Genomic DNA, 19882 nt, shown 5'->3' on the forward strand with positions numbered 1-19882 from the left:
ATTACTTAAACGAAAAATCGAAATACATATTCAAATAATTAAGAAAAGTTTACTAAATAACTATTTGATAAATTGTTTTAAGGTCCATTTTTCAAGCTACGAATTGTGGCCGCTGTCAGGCGTATCCACTTGGAGAGAACTTCCAAATAACACCAGTTTAACGATATGCGCCTTGAAACTCGCCATAAAAATGCACTGTTGTTCAACTTACTTTTTTAACAAAACACTATTTTATGCATTATAGCACAAAGGTAACTGGAAAGCCCGCGTATTTCATCCAACACATTGGGAAATATCTCGAAACTGGCGTCATCATGGAAATTCATTTCAAATGAATGCGTCTTGCAAACTCACCGGCTACAATTCTTAAATTGCAATATGTGCCGTAAAGTAAATAATGAATAAGTTAGTTGTCCATTTTTGTTCAATAGTTGAATAAGTGTTTTGATTTCTTCTGCTAGTAATGTCCGTTTCTTCGAATACTCCAGCTTGACGACAATAATTATGCTATACGCAATAGGCGATTTAATATAACTTAAAAATTATCCCCCTGTCGAATACGATAGCAAGGCGACTCGATACATCATCATCACCACCAGCCTATATTTACGTCCACTGCAGGACGAAGATACCTCCCTGCGATCTCGAATTACCCGTGTCTTGCGCTAGCTGATTCCAATTTCCATCTACAAATTTCCTAATTTCATCACCTTATACCTAGTTTTCTACCGTCCTCGACTGCGCTTCCCTTTTGTTGGCCCCCATGCTGTACATGGCTTTATTACATGGCTGGGCAGGCCATGTAATGTCCTGCCCAGCTCCACTTTTTTTAACCTAATGTCGATTAGAATATCGGCTGTCCCTGCTGGCTCTCCGATCCACACCGCTCTATTCCTCGATATAGCTAGCGTAACCAAAATTGCGGTAGGGCTATGCTCTAGCTCTGTCCAGCCCGGTGTACCGTATCCGCATGTACCACAATAATAATAATTTATTTATTGACGTATATACATACGATCACATTAACCAGCCCTCTAAGGCTTCCAAGTATAACGTACCCCGAATTCGTAGCTGGGAGTCCAGACTGATCATCAATTTGTGCATTTGAAGAAATTCTAACCGATCGTTGCGTAAGCAGTGCAAGATAAAACTACTCAATAATTTCGATAAACATATAAGATAATCACACATTAAGTGATGATGATGTCTAGTGTTTAGTGGCGCAAGGGCCAGATTTGACCAAAGAGCGCCAAGAGCACTTAAGTACATTCGCAGAGAAAAAAAAAGCTGTATATTAGATACATTTTATTAATGAAGAGGAAAGCGTTTATTGAAACAGTATGACAACAGAAGTGAAGAAGTTTGCAGGCGCAACTTGGAATCAGCTAGCGCAAGACAGGTGTAATTGGAGATCGCAGCCCTTTTTCTCAAAGTGGACATAAAGATAGACTGAGGATGATGATGATGATGAGAACAACAACAGTACAACAGACCCCACAACATTATACATTATCTAATGAGTATTACCAATGAGCTCGCAATAGATAATAAGGTAAATATAAGTCCAGGACACATGAAAATGGGTACATTTATGTAGTAATTTTACGTTGAATAATGTAGTGTGAGATAAAGCCACGACACATACTCCCAAAATTTGTATAAACACCCTGGTACAAAAGTTTTTGATGTAACAAAGAGGTCGAACTTTTTCATTAGTCATTTTAAGTGTGTCAAAATTATTACATAATAAATCAAGCAAAGCTTATTGAAATGTCGCATAACAGATGAAATCTCTCCACCATAAAATCTAGTGCAGTATATGCAAGATTGATTGCAGTATTCTGTAGGATTCTATCTAAAGTGTTAATTTTGCTAGGAGATACTTGACCGTACACTGTAAGCCCATAGTTACGTGATTGTGGCCACAGTGCCCGCTATCGCAGGAAAAACGTGTATTTCAAAGTTGTTATTAGGGCTAGGTGCCCACAAATTATCATTGGAAACATGTCATCAGTGAAGGTGGTTGGTCAGTGTCAAAACTTCTTACGGAACGAAAAGCCTCCTGGATTCAGCTTATGGATCATCAAAGAGACCACTTCACTCTAAAAAAAAATACTTTGCAGTGGTCGCGACACTGTCTAGGACTGATTTTTTTACAGGCAGTTTTCTTAGTGTAAAAACAAAAAACCTTTCTCTATCCAGTCCCAGCTACAAGTAGCAATGTTTTCTTATATTGTAGAGTTCCTGTTTCTTTTTACATGTGTTTGCTCTAGAATATAGTATGCACCCGAAAGCAGTTGGTTCAAGCGAAAACATGAGTCTAGTTATTTCGATTTAATCGACTTCATTCTGCAAGGCATCAATGGAAAGGACCGAGTAGCACCGGAATATAGAGCGCGCTCATCATGACACTGGGGCGAAGCAACCTTCATGCAAGATTTATACTCGCCCTATCTGTCCCCAACAGAAGACCGGATGCGAGATCATAACCTTCCACGGCTTAACCTTTTAAGATCGTGCCATGTGTCGATGCGCTTGCCGTGAAAGTTGCCCTCCGACAGAGGAAAGTTGGAGTGGTCTCAACGTGAGATCCTCGACGATATTGCAGAACCGCTGCTGACCTTCCGCCCAGCACCTCGATCCACGATCTCACGCTCAGAGTCAAGGGTTTGCGATCGGCGACTGAAAGGGGCCACTTGGGCGACCCGCGGCATCAAGGCAGCGCGATGGCTGGCGCAGCCCACGAGTGCCATTCTTTGTTCAGTGGGCCCTGGCGAACATGATTCACGACTTCTTCGTGTACGGCCAAAGTCGCGCTTCGGTGTAGATTGCGGTGACGCCAAAGAGCTGACGGGAGATGGCACTCCCACCGCAGCCACTGACAGTGCTCCAATTGACTCCGTGTTGACCGACAAGGCTCCCGGATATCGCCGGCCAGAATCGCCCCCACTTGTTGACCTGTGGTCGCCAGTCATCAGACGACTTTGTCGGCCGCGGGCCATATGCGCTGAAACAAAGCGCTTCTTTATCGCCTTAGGCCATGCTCCCCTGCCATGAATAGTGAATGCTTCCCATGTTCTGGCCTTGCGGTCTGGGCCCTTACAGACCACGCGGTCGCAACGCCATGTCGGCTGACTGCGGGTGAAAAGCACCTCGAGGCTCTTTCGCCCGCAGTGCTCGGCGGAGAACCACCTCATACAGGGCTCTTGGTCTCGTCCGAAAGGGTTGCTCGATGGCTCGATGGAGGACCCGTAGAAGTGCACGTTGGGACAGCTGTGACCGCAACAGCAACCCGAAGAAGACCTTGCCTGCTTCTCGGGAGATTCATCCGAATAGCTGTCTGGGAAGATATCCTCCAAATGCTCGTCGTGGTCCGACACGACACGTCGAAGGCGTGTAGGTACCGGCATCGCAAGCTCCTCAGACCGGAACTTCCTGTGAATCTCGCCTCGAAGCTCGCTTTCGGTGAACTTGACAAATTCTGGCAACTTCGCTGCGAACGCTCCGGTGTTTTCGGGCTCGTCGGCAGTTCCTTCTGCGATTGGTTCACAGAGGTTGGACATGCCGCTGACCCAGAAACTCGGCTGGTTTCCATAGTGACGCGTGGAGGGCGCAGATGACGCCGAAGATGAACTGCAGTTGCCTCGTCTTCTCGCGCGTCTAGAAGGCATAAGCGTGCTCGTTGACAAAGTTGATATTCTTGTTCTCGGCCTTGGGACAGGTGATTCACTTTTTGTTTCTTTACATGCTTTCATGTTCACTGCAGATGAAGTTGCGCTAAGCGTTGGTTGCATGGAAACACTCGCTGGGGGCACGGAATGTGGTGATGCGCCATTCATGCTACCAGAAGGTGCGTGTGGGAGTGCGCTGCTTAACTGAGACGGAAGACTGGTCTGGTTGGAGTACTCGATATGGGTTGCGACTCGATCTATCGACGTTTCATTCGGGGTGTTTGCATATGATCGACTTCGGTCAGAAAAGGACCATCGACAACGGCGCTTGGCTGCCTCCATTCTCAACGTGACGCTTGACACGAAAGAACGTAGCCGACTCCAGACTGAGTCATTAGCATGACCTTCGTGCTCGTTGACGCTACCGTAGAAGTCACTAGGGATGCGGTCACTGCCGGAGTAACCTATGTCCTTTGGTAACGACGACAGCTGTTGCGCGTACCATGCCTTATCGCTCCTCGGTCTGTGCAGCCTGCGACGCGCAGTCCGATAGAAGGAGTTACCAGGTGTGATGCTTGGTTACTCAAACTGCGTTTTGCAAATTACTGACGGAGAAAGGCATTGTAGACATTGAAAGCGTGTGCGTCACTGATTATAATTACGTCTGAAATGCCGTTAAGCAGCTTTCATTAACTGTGTATTGTGGAAAACAGCGATTCATAAACGGCTCAAGCCAGTGAAAGGCAGCACTTCTAATTACGCCGTATACTCGGCATCTTTCATAGATGACGCCATGGCGTACACACTTGGGGCTAGCAATATAAAGTGCACCGGGCTAATAGGTGCACGAAGAAATTGTAAATTGCGGCAAACGATTGGTGTTGTATAAAAGAGCCTACCTCTGGAAGCCGATCGCTCCAAGGACGATAAACCCTACAATCAGCAGCGCGGCCGGGAAGATAGCTGTCCGCAGCGGGTTCCATACGAGGGTATCTGGAGTAGCGAACGTGAAGCGAGGGCCGTGCGTTAAGGCATTCACTAGCTAAGCGAAAACGTATGGAATGTCAAGATTGACTGAATCAATCATTGGGTTTAATGTCCCAAAGCAACACTTCGGCTATGAGACATGCCTTAGTGGAGAGCAACGAATTAATTTCAATCGCGTGGAGTTGTCTAAATGCGCATAAATCTTATGTTCTTGCATTTTGCTCCCATCAAACCTCGGCCGCCACATGCGGGAATCGAACCCGCTACCCCGTTCTCAGCAGCAGAATGTCATAGCCACTACACCACCGCGATGAGTAGAAGATCAGTATTAACCTATCAACAAATTATTTATACCTCAAAATGGCGACATATATAGTTACGCATCAGCGAAAAAAATGCTAATAACCTAAGTACTGAGTCAAGAGTTAGACTAAAACTCGTTTCAGTCAGGTAGTACGTTAGAAAAAAAAAGTTATGGTGGTCGATTGAGTTAAAAGTCAATTGAAATTTGGAAACCCATACTTATTCAAACTCTCAGTGCTCACAGTGACATTGTGGATGTGGCGATACACTGTCACTATGCTGTCATCATCACAGCCGCATTGTGTCTTCCACGTCACCGCTCCTCCCAGCGAGGCACTGCTTCAACGGCTGCGCACCTCGCCTTTTTGTCCCAGATATCTGATAAGGGTGCTCTGGGATTGCCTTGGGGCGTCTTTCTTAACCTGTCAAAATAACCTGGCACGTAATTTCGACAATGGTAGCGTGCTCCTAGCCTTCATTACGCTTCCAACAAGTGCACCATGATATCACACTGTTCCCTTTCCTTCAACCTGACTTTATCGCTACTGTCTAACCGCCATCGGTCGTTTCGCTCGAGGCCCTCATGAACAAGAAACACGTATGTGTTCTGAAACTCCAATTAACTTTTGACTTGATCAGTGCTTTTTTTCTTCTCTAGCCTAAGCATTTATAAAACATTTATACTACCAGCAGTCACCAGCGGCAAGAGATGCTGCTATATAGATACAGCTTTACAGCATTTTACATTTTCGTGGCCGCAATTGACTCAAAAGAAAGAAAGAAAGAAAGAAAGAAAGAAAGAAAGAAAGAAAGAAAGAAAGAAAGGGAAATGAGAGAGATTTGTTCAATGCTGTGAGCAAAGGATTCTGCTAAGTATGCATGTCCAGAAATGCACAAATACGCCCAGACAAGTCTCTAGTATAAGAAAACCGGCAAGGAAAAAGGCACCGCCCAAGGGCAGCATGTTCCGACATGCCCGCAGCACAGTGGGGAAGCGCCTCCCCGGGAGCTCTGCTCAATGTGCAGAGGGAAAACCCAACCTGGAGAAACCTTCGAGTGCGGGCCGCAGTGAGCTTTTAGCAGCCAGCACCTGTTCACCACTCACCGGCCATACAGAGAGATCCGTCGACGGAGGCGTAGAAACGGGACTGGCAGCTGCATGCCGAATCTAGACATCGTGCGTGTTCATTGCCGTGTCTGCACTCGGCGTCAGTCTGACAGGGCTCGCTCAGCTTCCGGGCTGCGTCCCAATATTACAGTCAAGAACCAATTTGGCTAATGACTAGCAGTCGGTGACCAAGCACAGACGTCACACAGTGGACACGGCGAAGATTGACATATAATTTGCACTGACAGCAGTACCGACTCTACGGATGATAAGGCGCACACGCCAATGTGGCAGCACTCGAAGTCACACTTGCATGGCAACTCCATGGCATATGATAAGGAGACAGTTGGAAGCTTCGCTCAGAAGCCAACTGCCCGTATTTTCTTATGATCCACTTGATTTTCCCGTAGAGTTCCCTACAAGAATGACTTGGAGGAGATAGAGAGAGTGAGAAACGTTTATTATTACTAAAAAAAATAAACTGGACGGAACTCTGTTTTTTTTTATATATAGTTCAGCTACAACGGGAATGCGGGTTAGTACATGCATTCGCCTGACCTTCGTGGCTTGTAGCTTCAGACGTTCTTGTCACGGTATTTATTACGCTTTATCTCTACATTTTTCGACAAATCATATTTTTAATGCATGAAGGTAATAGGTTTCAGTGCACATGCGTAATAACTGTGAAATCTTGCAATTATAACGCTGCATTTGGTTGAGGATGATTAATACGGCAATATCACAAAGCAATTTCAAGCCAGAACTACAATGTTTAGATAAGCCCATGTACCGTGCAATGAGAATGATGTCATGGCACATGAAATTTGACCGCGCTCAGAATAGCAACCTGGCGTGGCCTGCACATCTTCTTTCGTCCTTGTCTTTCCACGCGCCATCAGCCTCACACCTGCGCAGCCGGCTTCGCTCGTTTCGGCGGCGTGTCTGGCGCATGACGCATGCATCTGGTGCGTCTAGCGTGTCATTGGCCTGTCGTTACGTAACACAAGCAAAATAAGTCGCAAAGTATAAGTTCATTTGTTCGATAAACTTTTTAGTTTCAGCGGGGAAGAATAAAACATACAAAACAATCTTAATTTCATTTCACATTCTCTTTTTCCGATGCTCGTGGGAGCAAACAGACGGTTTAATACTAGCGCCTCTTGATGAATTTCTTTCTCTATGTTGACAGCCTCACGACCATTAGAAATTTACTTCGATTAATTGTCGGTGAATGAGCTCAGTACAACCCGACGCATTATGTGGTGGCCAGCCCCTTCGGCGCTGGCCGGTTTATGGAGCAAATCCCCACAAAAAAATTTTAATTACGGGGTTTTACGCGCCAAAACCACGATCTAATTATGAGGCACGCCATAGTGGGGGACTCCGGAATAATTTGTACCACCTGGGGTTCTTTAACGTGCACCTAAATAGAAGTACACGGGTGTTTTCGCATTTCGTCCCCATCGAAATGCGGCCTCCGTGGTCGCGATTTGATCCCGCGACCTCGTGCTCAGCAGCCCAACACCATAGCCCCTAAGCAACTACGGTGGGTAATTCCCACTAAACAACACAAGGAAACGTGCTTTATGGTACCGGCAGGAACTTACGTCACATGTGGAACACGCAGCTGTCGGCACAACAAATATGTTTATTGCCATGGAGCGACATAAAATTCTCGAGCTGAATCTGGCACACTACTTACACAACGACGTCAGCTTTGTCGTATTGACAGAAATAGCTTTCGTAAGCGCTCAGGTCTTTCAATTTCAGTCCGACTTACGTAGGGATGAAAGAAAATTGTTTCTTTGTGGCTAGGCAGTACGGCGTACGAGTCCCTGTCGGATGTCAGTGTGATGTTTTTGTCGGGTGCTCGTTTCTCTCTTTACTCTTTCTTCTTTTTTTTTTACTTTTTCATTCGGAAGTTCTCCTTAAGCCTACTTCCCCAACCCGTATTGTGAGGTGCTAAATACAGAATAGGCACTGCTTTGAAATTCGGTGGTTATAGGCACAAATCTGACTCTAATACATTAGACGGCTAAGCATTTTTAAAACGTATTGTTTTATAGCTAATAGTAATATTCCCCTACACAATACAAGCAATAGGGCTCTAATTAGAAAACAGTTTAACCAATTACAATGACTTTCCCACATTTGAATCTAGGAGGTAAATTTAATTCAGTATGTGTTTTAGGGCCCTAAACTGGGAAACGTATCAACATTGTAATGGAGACCCACAACTTCTAAATATGCTATGAAAACATGCTTCCATAACTCAGCTGATAGAACACATTAAAGGGACCTGTTAGATATCACCACAAAAAGCTCTACACCACACCCTAACTTTATATTGGCAGAATTCACAACACGCACCCTCTTGTAAATGGTGTTACATTTTTATGCAATCGCGGAAGCTGTAACATATCTTGTCAGTCGTGTCCTACATGTTATCTATAAGTACAGCTATTCGCAAAACTGCAGTATCTTTTATCTATTCATTATAACAAGCTTTATTTACACTTTTGGTTCGAGTTTCGCATAAATTGACAAGCATTGCTTGCGTTCACAAAAAAAAAATTCATTATTATAAGCAACGATGGTGTGACAGCAGTTGAGTCAGCAATGTTGCCCAAATTAGTTTAGAACAAGTCGTCCGATGCAGGCATTTCTGCACTTATCACGTAACCGCGCGTGAATTCCCGTGCAGGTCCTTCCTCTCCGAATATAGCAACTCCCTAGGGGGAGACAACAAAGAGGAGCGCCTTGCCCCTTCTCCTATATAACGCTGAATTTTGTTCCACATAAGTTTTCTTAGGTAAATGGGACATTTTCTTGAGGAAATGCCCCACTTACATAGTAGTAACTCATGTGGAACTAAATTAAGAGCGAAGACTAGGCTTTCACACGCACCCGCGACGCAGACAATGCCGTCCGCTTCCTGCACCAGCACGGGCGTGAGGTCCGGACAGCCACAGGTGTTGGACGGTAAACAGACCAGGACGTCGTCACAGTCAGATTGCTGGGTGCAGGATGAACCACGTCCAAACGAGACTGTCTCTGTACGGGGATAAGCAATGCCATTGCGTCTTTGAACACTTAACTGCATTGCAACCTTTCCCTCTCGACTATTTACTGGCATCAGGTGTCATCCCAAAGCAGATAAAGGGCACAAACGATTACCAAGTTGGTGTAGAACTGTGGATATCATTCACAAGCATGAGGGAAAAAGAAGTAAATATAGAAAGGTGTAGTGTGTACTCTTACATCAGGTGTGAGAGGTATTTGAGGACATAACGTATTCACGAATAGCATCGATATTTCAGGCAAGATTTGGTATACTCTGTCCAAATATTTTTTAGTGTTTCTACAGCAGATTTAGCTGATTTTCTATTAGGAATGTTAACTAAAAGCATCTTCAGCCTCAAATATTGACTGAAATCGGCTTCGATAGTGACTGTGGACTCGGATCAGATAGTGCGTGTTGATGCTAGGCAGTGCTTTCCCAACAGAAGGCCATAGCAAAGTTTTCATAATTGTGTGACTATTTATTAGTTTTTCTCTCAGTGACGCCTGCCATACGTAGCGACGTACAAGTTTAGATATATTGGAACTAAGACACCATAGTGAGGGCGAAGTGGTCGCTGAAGTTTGCAATTACACCTTCTTGGGGGAGCAGGCATTGCGGGAGACAGCAAATTCACAACTTATGAGTGGCGCCTAATATATGATTGTGCACAGGAAGCTTGACGTTTTGATTCCGCCACCTGAAACTGATCGTCAGTGGACATAATCCACTGTTCAGAGTTCTCACTCATAATGACCTCCTATGTGCTCGAGATATTCAACCGTCTGAATGAGATGTGACCACTGGCAGCGGCTAATTGTCTTTGTCACAAATGATAATTAGCCACGAGATCTTGTCTCAATCGGGAAACAAACCACTTCATGGCATTCCAGAAGTTGGTGACCTCCAAGTCATCGTGGTCGGCGTGTAAGGCGACTAGAAAAATTTACTGCTTCTTCTCCAGTGTCCGACTGAAAGCTTATATCCTGGAATAAATGTGCTAGGTGGGTGACAGAGGGGGTTGGTGTGGACGATGCTGCGCGACTAGACAGATAGATTCGAGGATCTTATTGCCCACGGCGATTCAAATCCGCGTCCTCAGATATCTTGCGCACACTGTAGAAAAGGGTGATTATGCAGATATTTCGCGTGTTTTAGTGGCCGCCCCAGCGTTCATGCAGTGCCCCTTTCTTAGCATACCGAGACAGAAAAACAAGAAATATTACACTTTGAATGAGCATTTGAGCACAAACTGGTGGTAGCTAAATATAATGAACCAGTCTGACGTCACAGGAATAACAGAAGTGTCACGTCGGCCGGGCAGATCTGCAGTCAGCCGGCCGACCAAGGTGTCCATCTGCAGTCAAAATGCGCGTTTCCGCCATGCACGCACGCACAGCACACACACTCGCACATACGCACACGCACACACACACAAGCACGAACACATGCACACAATCACACCCGCAAACACAGGCACGCACACTCATACACACGCGCGCACACTGACACACTTTTATTGCGATAGCAATTATATGGACACTTCAACCGGATTTCTGCCGTCGTCGTCGCCGTCGCCGTGAGGTTCCGTATAGATAAAATCTTCGCCGCGCGCCGTATGCCCCAGCGGAAGCGTGCGGGGACGCGCGCTATCACGGAGAGCGAACGCACTCAATCTCCCACGCGCAAGCAAGGAAGCGGAAAGCCAGCGCCGGAGGGAGCAGGGGGGGGGGGGGGGGGGCACTTTTCTGCCAACAACCGCGCTCGTCGCTCGTCCGCACAGTCTCTTATCTCTCCCACGCGCAAGCAAGGAAGCGGGAAGCCAGCGCCGGAGGGAGCGGGGGGGGGGGGGGGGGCGCACTTCTACTCTGCCAACAACCGCGCTCGTCGCTCGACCGAACCGTCTCTTATCTCCACACGGCTCTGACCTTTATGCACTGTGCATTCGCCGCTCAGTTTCCGTTGAAGCGATAGACCGCACGTACCTTCGCCCACTGCAGCGTATGGGCTTGCTGCCAGCGTTTTGACAGTCGTTGTCTGCAGTCATTCAGTGTGATCTATTCATGTTTGTTTGTGCGCGCTCACACCACGCTTGTTCATTCAGTTAGTAATAGTCGGGCCACATTTTCCAACGCACGCTACACATGTAATGCTGCCCGGATCGGCAGTGTAGCGCTACAGGTGTGTCCCTTCGCACGCGCTGCCCACGGGAAGCGCTTCTCATCAAAACCACCGTTTCACACGCGCCTTCTCGTGGTCATCGAGTCTCTCTTCATGTCGGTCTACTTACGCCGCAGCACACCTGCTTACTTAATCAGCTCATGTTTACTACAATTTATATTGCTACCAAAGCCGCTCACCTTACAGCGTATGACATTGCTGTGTTGCTATCGCATTCATTGCTTCGCCCTTAGGGCGAAACTGTGACATTTTTTTTTCGTAAAATTCTACCTAAAGGCGGCTTAAATTAGACTGTCTTTAGCACCACAGTAAATTGTAGTGGTGATCTTAAGAGGACTATGTCTTTTCAAGGAAAGTCTGCAGTTCATCTATGTTTTGTGGGGAGGAAGCAAAAAGTATCGTAACGCCTGCTTTGAAATTGATTATGAAGCCGCTTCGCAACAGCTGTGCCGTCAAAAACCATAACACAAGTGTGGCGGTCGCGTTGTTAACCTACCATTAATAACGGGGAGCAACACTGGCGTATCGGTGGATTCCTCATCCTGACTTGAAATTGCTCCATCGAAAGTAGATGTAGGCCCATCAGTTGCCTCCTCGAGCCTGCATGAAGGACCGATCCACCATCGTTACCTAGAAAGTTCCTTTCGGCTCAATGTTTTCTCGTTATTTCTGCGATGTTTTATTTATGTTCAAGGCTACCGGTATTTAGTGGTTTGTTTCACATCAGTGGTTATAATTATGTCAAGAGGAACCATTTGTGGTGTCGTTAAACTTCACGTCCAATCGACTGATTTCTCACACAGCAGCAGTGCATGGTTTTAAAACAAGTGCACCTGCTCTAGCAGAGACACTCCATCAGTAATGACTTGGCAAATGTTTGAAACGCATTGATTGGTGTTCTTTTCTACAACTGGCCGATAGGTTTCACATACAGGGTGTTTGAGAGAATACGTTCAAAACTTTTTCAAGGTTGCCTGCGGCGGATAGAAGAATTCTATTTGATGAGCTGGTCTACTAGAAGAGGCGAACATTACTTTCATAACAAAACGTCGTTTTATACATTCACGCACAAAAGTAACTGGAACGCCAATGCATTTCTCCGTAAAGTTCGGGAATTATTATCTCGAAACTGACGTCATCCTGAGAATTCGTTCCAAGTGGAATCGCCTTGTGAACTCCACGGCTAGATGACATGTTGACCGCTAATCAAGAACAAAGACAGAGAAAGAGAAACACGAAATGACGACACGGGCGGTAACTTGCAACTGATTTATTCACGGAAACACGTAGCAATATATAGACAAATATGACATGAGCAGAACACAGTACCAAGTCCACTCATCAGCCTAGCGGGCCAACCGCGTATAAAAAAAAAAACTATTTCTGCTTCAAGCAGCCTAATGTTGGTATGGCTAACACAGTCTCGGCCTTTCCATCTTATATGCTATGCATCCATCAGTTCATGTGCTGTCTGCATGGTCCTGGCTTCTCCCCAGAATCTTTATCTTCTTGAAACGTGGTTCACAGGGGCAGTGTTTGCAATGCGCAGGCAAATGAGCCAATTCGTCCGTCCTAAATTTTTGTTCATGTTCCCTGGCTCGATCAATCAGGCATCGTCCCGTCTGTCCTATGTATATATAGATAGGCCCAGTATATACGCCCGGTATATAGGAACCAATGGGAGTACGTTCTAGCATATCATATATGAAAGAAAGGCCAAGTCTGTGTTAGCGATACCTCCATTAGGTTTGAATCAGATCGAGATGGTTTTTGATAAGTGGTTGCCCCGCTAGGCTGATGAGCGGTCTTGTTGCTGCGTTCTGCGCATGTCATATTTGTCTATATATTTCTCCGTGTCTCCGTGAATAAATGAGTTGCAAGTTACCGCCCATGTCGTCGTTTCGTGTTTCTCTTTCTCTATCTTTGTCATTCATTAGCGGTCAACATGTCATGCATTAAACACCAACTAGACCAAACTCGAGTTCTTCTCCACGGCTAGAATTTGTAAATTGTGCAATGGGCCATAAGATAATCAGTTAAAGATTTCATTAGTGAATTTTTGTTAATTAGTAGATTATGCATTTCAACTATTCTGCAAGTAATGCCCGCCACTTCGCGTAGACCAGCTCATAAACTAGAATTCTGCCATCTTCCACCGGCAACCTTTAAGAAGTCTTGAAAGTGTTCGCTGAAACGCCCGGTATGTAGGAACCAATGGGAGTACGTCCCAGCATACATGTTTTATTGCATTCACTACACGGTACCTCGATGAAAACGCCAATACACATTCTAATATGGCAGTAGGAAATTCGGTAAACAAGAGAATGTACGTTGCTTTGTGCCCCTCAAATGCCCCGTTACATCACAAAGCTGACTACAAGAATTCTTTCTATGTTCTGAAAATGTTAAACCTTTCACAGTGTTTGAATTTCATACCACATCAATGGCAACATTGGCTATATTAATAACAACGTTGTGTGCCCGGCGATTTTTTGTTAAGAACTACATAGACACGCGTGTAGTATATGACAGGAATGTCCCACGAGCAGCTTTAGTGCATAAAAAAAATTACACCATCTTCCCGAGGGGAACCATGGGCTGATGCGGAGCATCGCGGTCGTTATAACGGCGTTCACGCGATGTGATGGGCGGCGCGCTCGCGGTCGCGTGCAGCATCGGGAGCAGCCTCTCGTTGTTGACGTTTACACGCGGCTTCCCGTTCTCGAACTTCGGGTTCCGCCGCTCGCTTCGTACGTTTACGTTGCACTTCACGGTCCCGAACCTCAGGTTCTGCTGCTCGACGTTCTCGAACCGACGCTGCTTCACGTTGCCGAAGCTCAGGATCCGCTGCTCGACGTTCACGAACGAACGCGGCTTCACGTTCTCGAAGGTCGGGTTCCGCCACTCGCTTCGTAGGTTTACATTGAACTTCACGGTCCCGAACCACAGGTTCAGCTGCTCGACGTTCACAAACCAACGCGGCTTCCCGTTCTCGAAGGTCGGGTTCCGCCGCTTGCTTCGTACGTTTACGTTGAACTTCCCGGTCCCGAACCTCAAGTTCTGCTGCTCGACGTTCACGAACCAACGCGGCTTCCCGTTCTCGAAGCTCAGGATCCGCTGCTCGATGTTGACGTTTCCAAGCGGCTTCGCGTTCTCGAAGTGTGGAATCCGCTGCTCGACGCTGACGTTTCGAAGCGGCTTCGCGTTGGCGAACTGAATCTGGATCCGCTGCGCGTCGCCGACGTTTACGTTCTGCGTCGCAAGCTCTTTGCGCAGCCTTGTCTTCAGAGGTGCTCGCGGTTCTGTTAATGAACTGGCTGCTGCTGTTTGAAGATGTGCCAGACAGTTCGTTGACAGATTCGTTGGCGTCCATTCAGCGCATCGGATGGCGCAGCGCGACTAAATCGAAGCAGCAACTGAGGCAGCGGCGCATGCACCGGGTTTATATAAGCAGCTGGCGCGGAGAGGAGGAGGAGAGAGAGAGGCACGCATGCGCACGCTATCGCACAGGTGGCTGATGAAGACACGGAGGGAGAAGCGCGTTATCTAGCAGATGGCGTGGAGAGGGGGAGAGAGGCGTTATCGCAAAGCTGGCGTGGAGAGAATGGGGAGAGGTGCGGACGGACGCCGACGCCGACGTCAACGACGCCGTGGGACAGGCCGCCGCTATAAGATGCTTCGCGTCTAAAAGCCCTGAGAAAACCTATGAGTACTTTAACAAATGTTTGAACTCTTCCATATGCAACCGAATAAAGTGTACATCCTCTTTAGGGAGGGCTTGTGGGCAGTTCATTTTAATTCGTCCAGTAGGTCTGGGTGATTCTTCACTTATGTTCTATTCATGGGTTATAGCAATGATTAACTGAAACTGCAAAAGTCGGATCAAAACATCATTCCATCTATCAGTACAGTGCTCTAGGAATACTTTCCGTTATAACGTGATTCGCCTACTACCGAAGCAATTGTAGCATTGATTGGCTTGTAGTATTACAACGCGACAAATCACAAGCCTTAATGCTAGCAAAGGGAGATAAGTACCGTATATCACAACCAACATTCCAACGTTTTCGATTTACTATGCGTTGATACCGAATAAAGCAAAACAACCCGAGGCCTTCCGTGGTTTAGAAAATAGCCGTGCAGGTTGCTTAAACCGACAAGTCCGAGCCTAACGGTCCCTGAGCTGCGACACGTTCGTATAACGAAACAGTTGTCGTGCGTTAATGAGCCTTCCCTGGTAGCGTTTCGGAGACTCGATAAAACTTGATCGTTACCTGACACTTTCCAACAGCGGAACACTTTGAGTTGTCGCCACCAGGTAGAAGGTGGCGATCGTCACGAAGAATGGAAAATCGCGCATCGATTAGCAATGACCTCGCTTGCTTGCTTGCTTGATCCTCATCCGTGGCGCCTACCCACTACGGGGGATTGGCCAAGAAGCCAGGCGGTTAAAGCTGAATGGGAAGGGGGAGAAGGAAAAATCTAGATGGAAAAGTAAATCAGGGTGAAGTATAACGTTTCTGATAATTTGGAAAGAGATTTACAGGGCAGAGATAGAATTAAATAATTGTAATTGTATATAAACAGCAAAAAGTTTTGGTGGTATTAGAATAACTTCGAAACAACAATTAGCAATTTAATGAGTTATTGAATTATTTATTTCGAGAATTAACTGCGTAGTCTTTTTGTGTCACCGATATAGTCACAGACCTCGCTCCCTTTAACTTCACCGTCGTCGTTGTTATCATTGTTCAGTGAACTTGTGGCTCATACTCCCCATGGGGCATTGGTCGAGAAATGGGTGGATTATTTCAAGTTGTAATCAGAAATAAATTCGCACAAGTGGATTCAGTGTGAATGCTGCTGAAGGTTGAAATTACAACTTTCAATGAGAGCAATAATGTCAGTGAGAATCAATAATCGGCAACCGAAACGTATACAAAAGAGATACAAATTCCCCGTCGTCCTCATCAGGTTCCTAAACGCATTTCGCACTTCGGCTTCTATTCGTATTACCGGAGCGTTTATTTCTGGCTTATTCGGGTGTATTGCCAATGTTTCTGGATATTAGGTAACTTGTAACGAGGCAAGGTGTGCCGATGGCATCTATTCACTAACGTATTAGACAGATATTTGCAAACAAACATCGAGTACAAAGTGTCGCAATTGGGCTCCTGCACCTCCTTGAAAAGCAGTTGTTCTTATTGTAGATATTACCTACCTATAAATATTACCTATAAAGGTCTGCATGGACCCTACAGACCCGCACCGAGGGAGGGTACTGGACGAACATGCTGTCCTGCCATCCGCACGCTTTCACCACACCTTCGAGCTGGCAGTGCGCTGCACTCGATTCTACTCCTCAGTTTTATAGCGAGCCTTTGTTTGCTAACCCTCACGGACTTTGTTGTCCGCGACTGCTGCTGCTTGGTGCTGCAGCTGTCTTGCGGAATAGTTCACAAATAGGACAGCACTAATATAAAGGATCGGCTCAAATACCGCTGTCTGGACTACCTTTACTAATGTGCCGGTGACCGTCTCAGTTTTCTGTGGGGTCACGCAATAAAACAACAAACGGCACCTAAAGACCCTCACTGCGACGAATGTACTCCTTCAAGCGCATAACGCCTCTTTATAGAGAAGGTTTCTATGCGTTCCTTCCCGGAGTTTGGCGAGTCTGGTCAGTTTTTCAAGTATGAAGTGTGCCGACCTTCTGGACAGTCTAATAGTAAAACTGGGCTGGCCCCGGAGGTGGCGTAATCCGCGGTCGCGTGGGCCACGTGGGTCTCCGTACCTTGCTGTTTTCCGTGCAGGCACGCAGTCGCAATGCTGCAAAACGCAGTGCATAGCATGAACAGTTTTACTGCAAGTGTGATCAACCGTTTTAGTGAAGCTTCGCGTATTATATATATATTGCAACGTGTGCGACGGATTTGCAAAGCGCTTTTTTATGACTCTACCCGACAGCTTCCTCCCGTATTCTCTACTCCAGAGTGCGCAGTTGAGTTGTCCACATTTGCATGAGACATTTAACGCGGATATCTTTTTTATATATATATATAGCCACTTCGTCGTACTCGTGAATTGGCTCTTAATTGCGACTGTTCACTCCTTGGCCGCAGATTGCATTACTGTGTAGCAGCTGAATAAACGAAAGAAGAAAAAGACATGTTCGATGGCTGACACAACTACTGCCTTGTATGAAGAGGAATGTTTATTTGAGGGCTTCCCTTTTCAGATACACGCAAAGCGCGGAAATACACTCATTAGGCCACCCCTTGAGCGAGTTGCTTATTGCCCGAAGTGAGATTGGAAGGTCCAATACCACCGGTACATTTCTTCGGCCATTCAGGTTCTTTCTAAAAAAAAAATATGACAAACATTACAGAGAGAAAGAGAGAGAGAGAGATGGGGAGAGAGAGAGGAGGCTGTCTGGTGAAATGCAGGACATCTGCCAGGGTGTGCATAATTGCCAACACGCTACTGTGCATGCAAAAACAATAAAGATATTTTAAAACTTCGAGACAACGTCAACAGCCCAGAAAACTGTTGTAAAATGTATTTCGCTATTCTGCCAACTGGACATCACCGAGCATTCAAAGCATATAAAGTATACACGTTAGTTTGCATTGTAGGCGCAGCTGTTACAGCGATAGCACGTGTGCTGCAAGAGTTAAATAATGAAAAAAGAGTTAATTTCTAGGTTCACGTCGCACAATTGACTTCTAATCGCCCCTTCTAGTATCTCTTGTATTGTCTGAGTGTCTGTCCTCGCTACCGAGTTAAAAGGCCCTACCTTAAGCTATCCATTTTCCTTACACTTATTCATTTCGTCAACATTTCTATGGAAATGCTTTTTCAGACTAAATTAATGATGTGCTTTCCGCAATTACTGAAATTTGACGTTTTCTTTAAAATGCAAAAATTTCGTTCCAGTCGTTCTCTTACCTTAATGAGAATACTCGCTACATTGGACATCTGCTTTAGTAGTGAATTTCCCGTTTCTAAACATTTTTTTTTTGCGCCCACTCTTTTCAGTTTCAATACTTTACAATCTTTCGGTAATTCTGTTTCGAAAAACGCTTCCGTGATTACGCTATTGAAAAGAGGGTGCCCTGCGGTTTTCCCGTAAGGAACATGCAAGATTTCACGTTCCCAACCTAACCGGTGCGAAGATAGGAGAAGCAAAACGTCCTTACAGCATGACTGGCCCGGTACCTCGGTTTCTCCACGTCCTATGACAAGCCAACAGTACGTTACCAGCGAGCTAAAGCAAATCAGGCTCGCGTGTCGTAGCGAAAGACTAAAAAAAAAATAGGACAAACTAGCATGGATGAGCTCTACTATCATGGTGGCTTTAGGAGCTCTCAGTTCTCTAAGCGTTTTCGTGGAGTGCAAATGATATGAGACGCACGGCGAGAAAAAGAAGGGGGAAACATCGCCGCGACCACAGCAGCGTGAGCTCAGGGGCGAGAATATTTTCTTTTTGCGAATAGTTAAAAAGCAAGCGGCGTACAAAGACAACGCAAAGGAGAGTGAAAACGGAGTCATTGTCGTTTCTAGAGTTGCGGGGATTTGCAGAGTTTCGCAAGTCCATTCATTTCGCATTGGCGCGAAACATTTTCTCCGAGACTTCGATCTTCCGATTGTTACAGCCATTTGCCGCCTCGACGCCGCCAAATGGGCGCTCAGCGTTCATAGCGCGCAGGGTTTTATGGATTTAGAACGAGGATTTGCGTGAAACTGAGGCCGAGGCATTCATTAGCACCGTTATGCACTCATTATGCACCGCATTTGTCGGTTTCCCCGGTAACATTGTGCTTTAAGATGAAGAGTACCCGTTTCACGCGCAATGCATGAAGCCAGAGAAACCCTATTGGTTCTCGTTATCTGATACGCCTAAGGCATGTAGGCACCTGTGCTACTCTAGAAAACGTTCTAAGTACACATAACGACGTATAGCAATATATACAGGGTGTTTCAGCGAACACCTTCAAAAATCCTTAAACGTTGCCTTTGGCAGATAGCACAATTCTAGTTCATGAGCTGGTCTATTCGAAGAGGCGGACATTACTTGCACAAGAAATTCAAATGCATAATCAAATAATTAACAGAAATTCACTCATTACGTTTTAACTAATTACCTGATGGTCCATACTGCAATTTGCAAATTGTAGCCGTGGAGTTCGCAAGGCGGATCCACTTGGAACGAATTAGCGGTTTGACACCAGTTTCGAGATATTAATTCCCCAAATTTGCGGAGAAATCTATTGGCGTTCCAGTTAGGGTACTTAACAAAACGTCGCTATATACGTTGAAGCACAAAATTAACAGGAACGCCAATGCACTTCTCCGCAAAGTCGGGAATTATTATCTCCAAAGTGGTGTCACCCTGAGAACTAGTTCCAAGTGGATCCGCCTTGCGAACTCCACGGCTACAATTTGTAAATTGCAATATGCATGGGCCATCAGGTAATTAGTTAAACCTTAATTAGTGAATTTCTGTTAATTAGTGGATCCTGCATTTCAATATTTTGTGCAAGTAATGCCCGCCTCTTCGAGTAGACCAGC

The 19882-nt window shown here is 45.9% G+C and overlaps 1 protein-coding gene across 1 annotated transcript in view; it reads right to left on the reverse strand.

The window, feature by feature from the left end:
* Positions 1 to 2336: 2336 nt before the first annotated feature.
* LOC125947836 (uncharacterized) overlaps positions 2337 to 19882 on the reverse strand; it is a 33738-nt gene continuing 16192 nt past the window's right edge. The window contains exons 2-6 of the mRNA XM_049673269.1: positions 11808 to 11911; positions 8977 to 9123; positions 6067 to 6201; positions 4571 to 4664; positions 2337 to 4203 (exon numbers count right to left, since the gene is read on the reverse strand). Of these exons, the coding sequence (XP_049529226.1) occupies positions 2580 to 4203; positions 4571 to 4664; positions 6067 to 6201; positions 8977 to 9123; positions 11808 to 11911 (2104 nt within the window). The 3' untranslated portion in view covers positions 2337 to 2579. The remainder of the gene's footprint in view (positions 4204 to 4570; positions 4665 to 6066; positions 6202 to 8976; positions 9124 to 11807; positions 11912 to 19882) is intronic.

This window comes from Dermacentor silvarum, chromosome 8 (assembly GCF_013339745.2).
Source record: "Dermacentor silvarum isolate Dsil-2018 chromosome 8, BIME_Dsil_1.4, whole genome shotgun sequence".
NCBI lineage: Eukaryota > Metazoa > Arthropoda > Arachnida > Ixodida > Ixodidae > Dermacentor > Dermacentor silvarum.